This window comes from Apostichopus japonicus, chromosome 15, assembly GCF_037975245.1.
Source record: "Apostichopus japonicus isolate 1M-3 chromosome 15, ASM3797524v1, whole genome shotgun sequence".
Classification (NCBI taxonomy): Eukaryota; Metazoa; Echinodermata; class Holothuroidea; order Aspidochirotida; family Stichopodidae; genus Apostichopus; species Apostichopus japonicus.
In genome coordinates this window covers 5,292,196-5,302,236 of record NC_092575.1, presented here as the reverse complement: position 1 = coordinate 5,302,236, position 10,041 = coordinate 5,292,196, and the positions used below count along the sequence as shown (strand labels likewise).

The window sequence follows — 10,041 nt, the reverse complement described above, 5'->3', positions numbered from 1 at the left end:
AACGTAAAACATAATCATAATCATAAATAGGAAGCTAGGACTATGAAGATAGTATGGCTTCTGCTACATTAAGGCTCCTTTAGTACTATGCATAATAATATACAGTAGCTAGATGTGCGCGAGTCATAAACATTTACAGCAGGGGCCGGATCCAAGGTGGGGGGTTGGAGTTTAACCCCCCCCTTGAGTATTTTTAATTTAAAAAAAAACTTATTTTGTACGCAGTACTCTCGTATTTCGCAGGATCCACACAGAGCCCGTATAGATCTACTCTGGATCGAGTTGAAGATTGTAATTTGAGTGATTTGACCCAAATTTCTGCTAGTGAAATTCGAACTCAATTCAAAGTAGGTAATGTGTATTGGCTGTACCCCTTCATGCAAAATGGTAATTCCTGGTGCTTTAGAAAATAGAAAAGACAGCACCAATTAGCGTCTAAGCCACGTCCTGAGAGCAATATATTCAAACCTGGAAAGGGACACACCCTCCCCTTAGACCTTTCCACTAGGACGGCCATCACTTATCGCCCATGCATCAACAAACTTGCAAATTTTACCATTCCAGTCATTTCAATTTTGCTGAGAGTGAACACTTAAACTCCACTAAAATATCATTAGGGGTTCTGTTGCCCGGTGTCCTTGCAATTATGACTGTTTGGGGTCTCTGCAGAGGCACCGATGCTGCCATTTTGGCTGCTATTGGGTTGCCATTTTGTAAAATTTCCTGCGATCCGCGCCAACCGATGGTGGCGCTTTGCTTTATAGTTACTACCGTCATTTTAATTTAGCTGAGATTGTACACGGAAACCCGACTTATCTACACGGCTAGGAATTGTCATTTTCTGAACAAATAATGGGCTCAAAAACTTGAAAAGTGGAACTGACGGATGCTGTACGCCGCGACGTAGAATCACCCACAAAAGCAATGATCCACGGGTTCTGCGATGAGGTCGAACATGATGTGGGACGGGTGACAATCTTCAAAAAGGTTATATGGATGAAAAAAAAAACTATTGGGAAATACTTGGTTCTCAGGCCAAAGTGTACATCGGGTTGGTCATTCTCATGCTATGGAAGTGCCATTTCCGGTGATCTGGGGAGCATCAAAACCCCAAAAAATATAGTACGCTCCGCGCCAACTGATAGTGGCGCTCCGCTTAAATAATTTGCGCCACCAAGATTCGAAATTCCTGGATACACGCCTGATCAAACCCCTCCCTTGGCAAAAAAACCTGGATCCGCCCCTGTAAAGTACTTCACTGATACTAAATTGAACAGTTGCATAAGACTTTTCCTCTGGATAAGAGACAGGGAAAATGCAGGAATAGAACAATTACACGCCTTCTGCACAGTTCTCCTTCCACATCCTTACATAGAGTGTCAGCTGTTTATGTATGTATTTTATGATGCAGTTACATTACACACCTCGACCACTTGAACCTTCTTCCTGTAGCAGCTAGAAAATTCTTTAAAATGGGCAAATATTTTGGTGTTTTCAAGATCGCTCGCGGTTGAATCCGCTTATCTTCCCTGGACGGAGTACACGTTACAAAACAATAAAGACAAAAACAATTCAACTACACATATATTTTAATTTATTTTTTTTGGAGACGAAAAAAAGTACAATACAAGACAAAACTGACAAATCGTTAAAAGTGGGCCTTGAAAGAAAAAAAATGTGTTTTTTTAATTATTATTATTTTTATTTTATTTTTATAAGTTTTCTCTCCTCTTCATTAATAAGGACAGCCTGATTTCTTTGGCCGACGGTTTTTCTTTTTACGTTTTTTAGGTTGTTTGGTCCGGTTCGCTTGCTCGGCCTTTTTCTTCCCTTCGATCTCATCAGCAAGTCTACAGGCCCTCTCCCATCTGAGCTGATAATCTGGTGTAGCTTCCTTCACCAGTAAGGTCCTGAAGCAGACAAGACACGAATTTCATATAAGTATCGTCAAAAATAAAGGCGGGGAATAATACATACTGTAAACTAACTATAATTCCGTTTCAATTATTCAAACTTCAAAATCAGTCCTGAGCGAATAGAAAGTTAATGAATTGAAGAGAAACTACATAAGGTATATATAATATTAGACGTCAAACCACTTACGTATACTCAGACAAGGTTTCATCGAAGGTTGACTTGAAGCCAAAGTCAGCCTGGTTTGTAGCAAACATATCGTTGACGTCCCAGCCTTCACCCTGCTGATAGACAAATTCCATAAACTATTTAATTTCAACTTTTTGATAAACACATTAATTGTAAAGTACTAATGGAATCAGTTCGCAAAGATCATATTAACTATTCATTAATTCAACTGTATTCATAACTATTCAAACGTCATCATTTTTAACTGCAATATAAAGGATGCACAAATAGAAGAAAAATGATAAAAATAATCATAATACTGAAAATATGAAATGTATTCATAATCATCAAATTTCTTCACCACTATATGACAAGAAGAACACAAAGTTACCTTTTATTTTATAATTCATTCTTAATAGATTTGGGCCACCCCTTATACCATCGTAAAAAATGTATGTTCAAGGATTGTCTGAGAAAACTACAAAACAAAAATGTTTTTCGAATAATGGTAGGATTTTTCTCGTCTATGTACCTGATCTAAAGCGAGGCTTTGGTCAGTTACGTCACTAAGCTCCTCCCACTTGACCAGTTGTTGCGGTCTCATTGGTTCGACGTAAGGGAGTTTGGCAATATCTTCGTCAAAAAGGAAAGCTGTTGGGCCAAAAATTTAGTCTCATGAACATTTATTAGAGTAGTGAAGAACGTTACGAAGGTTGGTGACGGTTCCATACCTCAAAACAAGTTCATTTTTTTTATTGTAAATTTCCTTTCTCAGGAATTTGTTTTGTCATTCCTGTTTAATATCTTTAAAACATTAAACATCTTGCTACAAGATAGAATATAACAATATCGGAAACATACGAAGCAATTGACATGAATTATAGTGATGTATATCCATATACGAAAATAAAGTTATTTAAGCTTACCGTGAGAACCTTCTTTCTCAGCGTCTCTTTCATTGGAAGTGACCAGTCCAGTAGTGACGTCAGTCTGCTGTTGGTTGCAGCTATAAAGTAAACAAAATAAAGAAATAAAATTCATTTATGTTATTAACGTCGGCATTATAATTAGAGGGCGCTAGCCATGTCTGATCCTTTTAATAAGGAGTAATTAACCCCACTATCTGCTTCTTCGATTAAATAGTAAAACATGCAACCATTAAATAGCTGGTGTCTTGTCTTACCTTTCTCCGAGAGAAAAGATGTCATCACAAGATTGTTTCTCGCTGTCCACACTAACTGTTTCATCAGCGACAATCTGTCAACAATTGAAGGAAAAACATCCACTTTCTTATTCGAAAAAGCATTAAAAAGCGAACTCATTTTACAGTTATAAATTTATGAAACATAACTGTAGAATCGGTTGAGAGACTTAGTTTGCGTGGCTGCCTCGGAGTCGTGTAATAACTGTGTTAAGGTACCACACTACAGTTGGTAATGACTGACGAATACGCAGTTGCATATTAATAACCTTCTCATATGTGTTTTCTTTCTATTTAGATGTCATAAACAAGTATTTAAGGTCTCAGTACGTGTGCCAAATTAAACTTTGACATTTCCAGCTTACTGCACTAAAGCTCAATGAAAATGACACCGTTCTATGCAATTTTCATATCAACATTCATTATTTTTTATGGAGTTATCTGTCGTTAATAATTTTGAGCTGAACAAACTTCGCCACATTTTTTAACGAGTCGATAGATTCTATAAACTTCAATCAAATTTGCAAGCCCCGCCCAACAGATCATGCGCCAATCAAATCTCTCTGTTTTGTTTACGACCGTTAAGCCTAGGACTATTTTCACTTTCGTGGCTAGCCTGTCTTAGGTCCCTTCTCTTGAATAGTATCTTTCTGTCGGTCTTACTGATGTAGCTTGCACAATTGTGTCATTTCCTTCCATTACAATGAATAAACAAGTGTTTTCAGACATTCCCCCCGTGGAATTGTAAAAAGTGGACGATACGAGTGTAGGACTGCGTTAAAATGTTGATCGGGCCGCATGTGTAGATTATTTTGTTTAAATTTGTGTTATGAACATGCTGACATGGGCGGTCGCAGTGATTTTACGGCAAATCGTTCGCACCATAAGGGTAACAGAAAATAAATTTCTTTCTTTTGATTGCGATAGCTTTTCTCCATTAATCCCATCTGGGCAGACTACATTTAGAATAAGAAACATCGAATCTTCTTCGGAAGTTTGTTTTCCGAAATTCATCAGCAAAACAGGTATTGAGATTTAAAAAGAACAACTAATATTTCAAATTCATCCTCACCTGTGTTTGAACACCATCATTACCATTAAGGAGCTCTGCATGGATGTTGAGGACTCTAGGATTGCTGTTATCTACGTAAATGAGGGCAGCAGATGGAGACTGGAACATCCGGGCAATGTCACAGGCAACTAATCAAAATAGAAGTTACATTATGGACTGTTTACAACAATAATTTACTCATTTTTCATTGTGTTGGTGTAATTTTCTGCTCAATCAACCAATCATCTGTCATCTAAGGTCTTTCATATATTTCCTGTGTATCTCATAATATACAAACTGACGACTTCAGAGTTAAGAATTCTTATACACTTGAAAGGATGTTGCCTCACCTGTGAGGTCAAGGGTCAATCGATGAAAGAAGCGGTTAGGTCTATAAACCACAACTTCCAGTCCTGTGGGTGAATTATCCCTCACGTGTCCCCGACGGGTGATTTGTGATGCATGGACGGCAGCAAGCATGGTTTGAAACACGCGAGCAAGGTCACATGCAGCTATTGGAAAGACAAGACAGAATAGTTTGTCAAATGCGCATGTTAAGATGTTGGAATTGAAGAATACATAATAATATAAAGTCATCTTGAGGGTTATTGTCTCATAAGAACAGCAAGCAGACGAGGCAGATTTTATCTATTAAAATTTGTTATTTTATAAATTCAAGCATACTTCAAATTTGAGGACTAACTGATGATTTGTGAACATATCAGCGAGAATCAACGATGTTTGAATTTCTATCCAACTTTCGCCCAATCTCTCCCTTACCCCAAACTCCATCCCCTTTCAACACCCACCACCCCTCTCCCATGTTGTACTCTCCCATGGGCAACATTCAAACATAATATTACAACTCACCGGTAACATCAACCCGAAGGTTCAGTAAACTGGCCGGTGGTCGACAAGGAACAAGTTCCTTTCCGGTCTTCTGTTTATCGCTATATACAACAAAATAAAACATACATGATTAGTGCCTGGCTTAGGTTAGGAAGTTCGATATAGCAGAACAGTATATAGATTGTTATGAAGGAAGCAAATGCCAATAAAAAGTACTCACGTGGTCAAGGTCATTCCAAGGTCAGTGGTTGATTGAGAAATATCAAAGAGGCAGATGAGGACATTCCTTACGGTAGTCTGGTCCTGTCAGAGAGGAAAACAAAAAAGTTGAAGATGCTATACAGACAATCCATTTTATCACTTAACTTGTAACTGCATGTTACTAACAAATTAACCGACCTGATGAGAGAGGGTTCAAGGGGTACAGCCTCGGGCCCGGGGTCATATAGGGGCACTGGAAAATTATGGAAGATGCCTTAGAAAATATGGGTTAAAAATTAGTCACTGTTTTCTCATTTCGGAAGATATTTTAGAAAACATTAGGGGACCCTGTGTGGTTAGGACTGCCCGGGCTATTAGACCTGGCTCTTTGCACCTTTGGATACCTTATCGGCAAAACGAACAACCTAAGTAGAAGGAAGTTAAAACAAACGTCTTCCTAACACAGAATAGGGCTTTTGTTCTTAGGAGCCAGTATTCTTTCAGAATTCACATTTAAACAGAGGGTGCTAGCATCAAATAATTAACTTCATTTCATTCTTTGCGGTGAGCAAAATTAATGTTTATATTCATGTATTATTTCATCTAATTGTAGGGCTCATGCAACAATGGAGGAGGTTTTTTACGCTTATACAGCCAATGATAAAAACATTTTCATACTTTTATTTTAGGGGGGAGGGGGTTATTATTAAACTTCTAATAGATGAAATTCGTATCTCTTAGGTACGTTAATAATAATAATAAATCTGCTCTCCCCTTATACTATATATATATATATATATTACATTAGTAATAACCTTTACCAGGGTGTCTGACTGGCCTATATATTATATATGTGACATTACCGGGGTGTCCACTCGTCCCTAATAATATATATGTGACATTATCAAGTTGTCTATCCGGCCAATATAATATATGTGTGACATTACCACGATCTTATGGAGATCTTTAGATCTAGTTCTTGTCTGCTTCTTGTTGATCTTCTTCAGATGACGACGGATTTGTCTTCTTTGCCGATCACGAATCCTCTCTACAAGTTTTGAATAACAAAGTTGTGGAAGCGTATATGTGAACAGGTTCTGTTTTATAGAACATAACTTTATTTACGGTGGATGGGGTTGGGGGAGTGGGGATTGGAATAGATGAAAGTCAGGTTGTCACAAAATAGCTGTACAACATTTATTAAGAGAAATCACAGAAATAGTAGCCTTGCTCTTATAACCAAATCATCTACAAGGGATATGAAATATTGTTGTTACTCGATTGATTCAGGGTACCATTTTAAACTATATAAATATATATATATATATATATATATATATATATATATATATATATATATATATATATATATATATATATATATATATATATACACATATATATATATACATATATATATATATATACATATATGTATATATATATACACACACACACATATATATATATATATATATATATATATATATATGTGTGTGTGTGTATGTATGTATATATGTATATATGAACGAAAACATAAAGTAAATTAATATAAGATAAATACCTCACTGACTAGATCATTTTAACTAACCTCGTCGGTTCTGAAGCCTCAGTTCTCTCAACAACTCAGCCATAGTCTTCCTGGGGCCGTTGTCTTGAAAAGAAAACAATTTCAACAATGACGTCACACGCATTATGCCTGCAAAGCGAGTGTCACAATGATACATGATGTATGGCAATAGTGTACATATCCCAGGAGGTATTTAATCCTAAAAAAACACGTACGTAATCCAAACGCTATAGGTTAACCCATTGCCAACTAGGCGACTATATTTGAATGTTGGGATCAGCTGCGCAACAATTAACTTATGGGTCCAGGGCCAAGGATTAGATGGGCCACTAAAACAGGGTTGGGGTCCGGGCTTCGCCGCTCAGTTCGGGAATCGAGTAGGCTATGCTAGTCTTATTCAGTTCTACCAAGAAATGTTCGAATGGGATATCGTTTCCGAGAACGGGCATATAGCCCTTCCGTAAATTTATCAGGCGATAAAATAATATGAACACAGCAAGGACTTTTCTATGTATTGCTTACACTATAACATGATACAAAAGGCATCACCAGTTCCAACCCTACCGCACCAAGACCCCGCCCCCCTCACCCTTCCACCGTGGATCTTGACTATTTGTTATAACATTCACAGGGGAATAGTTCCTGTTTATATCGGAGACAGCAAACATCGATCATGCTTCAATAACATATTCTGTCAAAATAGGAACAAAAATTTATGAAAATAGGTGCAAGAACTCACCGACTCCACCTAGCCAGTCTCGGATGATGTTGGTAAATCCTTCAACGAGAAAGTAAAGCAAGGGCAGGAAGGTCAGAATTAGATTAATAGCTAGTAGTAGCATGGTGAAAGCTCTTCGAGATAAAACACAACTAGATCGCTGTATGTATCAATATGAAGTGATTGTGCAGTACGTGGTAAGTTTACTGTAAACAAACCTATGTTGGTTTTATTTGTTACGCAATAGAGTCTAGGTATACGCATATACGCGTTGTAATAACGCAATTCGTGTTATTTATAGAAAGCAGAGCGCATCTGGACGTTCTTGACTGTGTGACGTTAATTATATACATATGTATACCGCAAAGCGTTGACACGCTGTAACAGATATGCCTACGTGATGTACAACATTAGTAGACGGTTTTATAGATGGATGCGCGCAGACGCGTCCCTTGCAGTGGCTTTGGTGACGCTCGTGGGTTGTTGCTTAGCATCTTTATGTCCTTTCCGTAAACAAGACTGACTTTTAAAATTACTTTCGTATGAAAGTGTAGGGATAAGTAACTATAGTCACTGAATTGCAACGGCGCAACGGTATGTGAGCATGTGTTGCGAAATCAAATGATTTTTTAGCACAATCGTCGCAAACAAGGAGTTATGTACATGTTGTTGTGCCTTGAACACAGTATTACACTTCGACATGATAATCTGTCATTTGATATTGATCTATAGGCTATGTCGAATGGCATATAAATATGTCATGGAAATTTTTCGGAGGGAAATTCATAGCACTGCTGTAACACGGATTTGGTCCATGATTATGAGGGAAATGGGTGCTTGATGGGGGGGGGGGGGGGGGACTGGGTGGAGACGCTCAACGCTGAACGCATATATTTACTGTCAAAATATTCATGCCTTTTTGGTTTCGATAAAATCGTAACCTTTGTAGTCATGCATGCGGATAAGTGCGTGCGTGTGTGTGTGTGTGTGTGTGTGTGTGTGTGACGCCCCGCTTGTAAACACGATATCTGAAGAGGGAAGCTTGGACCAATCCCAATCCAAAGTCACATATGGAGATTGTTCGTTCAGTGCAGCAGGTCCTAACCTCTGGAATTCTCTTCCTTATCACTTGAAAAGTATCACATATATTGACACTTTTACGAAGCATTTGAAAACTTATCTATTTAGGCTTGAGTATGGGCATCAATCTTATTCGTTGTTTTATTCACATTAATGTGCCCATTTTTATGAATATTTATATTTTTATGTTCTTAATTGTGGTTTATACCCCTGTGTTACTTCATTTTTACTTTTAATGCTGTTGTTATAATACTTTTAGGTTTTCTTAAGTTTGGTAATTTTATATTCCAGGTATTAGTTCTTTTGTACAGTGCTCTTGAGCATGTTTTATTTCATGATAACACCACTTTAATATATGGTATTTATTTATTTTATATTTTATTATATTTGGTGAGTAGGTGTATCCCATTGAGTAGAAGAAGCTTATTGTTTTTAGAGGAGGTCAAAGGTCATTTAGGGTCATCAGGAGTCAAATTGTGAAAAACTTGTAAACACGATATCTCAAGAAGGGAAGCTTGGATCAATGTTGTATTTCGTGTGAAGGAGTACCACATTGAGTAGAAGAAGTCTGTTGCTTTTTGGGAGGTCAAAGTTCATTTGGGGTCACTAGGAGTCAAAATGTGAAAACCTGGTAAATACGATATTTCAAGAAGGGATGCTTGGACCAATATCATATTTAGTATGTAGTTGTAACACGGTCAGTACAAGAGGCCTATTGTTTGTTATGGAAGTTAAAGGTCATTTGGAGTCACCTGAGGCCAAATTGTGGAAACCTTGTTTTATAATCTCCCACGGATCAGCCTATTACATAACATATGCGTTACGCCTCATAAGAATAGGAGGCTGTTGGCAATTGGAAATAGGCTTATGGGCATCCGTAGAGTCCAATCAAGACTCAGCACGGAAAAATCTCCAAAGACTCCAGCGTGTCACTTCGTTGTAGTTTCGCCACGTACATTGCGTGCGAAAAGGTGTACTCTTTGTTCATACAGCGGTGCTATGTCAGGTTTGGATGTAGTTTCGTTGGGGAAATGACCAGGCGTCGTTTATGAACTTTAACAGCCACCTAGTTAGATTTTTGACTATAACCAATCTCAATGCGAATTAATTGTGTAAAACGGTATCATAGTTTTTGAAGTGAGTTCACGAGCTGTGCTGTCTGGATCTGCTACGTACGGTTGATCTCATGTTGTGTAGTCTCTTCTTGACCAGCTGAGTTTCAGCATAGACAGGCCTTAAAAGTAACGTTCCACTTTCTTCACGTTTATGATTATGGGACAACTCGAACA

At 37.8% G+C, this 10,041-nt stretch overlaps 1 protein-coding gene across 2 annotated transcripts; it reads right to left on the bottom strand.

The window, feature by feature from the left end:
* Positions 1–1,628: 1,628 nt before the first annotated feature.
* On the bottom strand, positions 1,629–8,044 carry LOC139981293 (uncharacterized). 2 transcript variants are annotated; one of them, XM_071993551.1, is made up of 12 exons: positions 7,694–8,044; positions 6,976–7,038; positions 6,332–6,432; positions 5,404–5,486; positions 5,205–5,284; positions 4,685–4,846; positions 4,356–4,483; positions 3,266–3,339; positions 3,009–3,088; positions 2,615–2,733; positions 2,104–2,198; positions 1,629–1,910 (listed from the first exon to the last, which is right to left on the bottom strand). In XM_071993551.1, exons 1-12 carry the CDS (start codon positions 7,794–7,796, stop codon positions 1,736–1,738), a joined length of 1,263 nt encoding a protein of 420 aa, XP_071849652.1. In that variant the 5' UTR covers positions 7,797–8,044; the 3' UTR covers positions 1,629–1,735. The 2 variants fall into 2 exon arrangements, with proteins under 2 accessions (XP_071849652.1, XP_071849653.1); XM_071993552.1 differs by having other exon boundaries at positions 2,104–2,195.
* Positions 8,045–10,041: the final 1,997 nt, after the last annotated feature.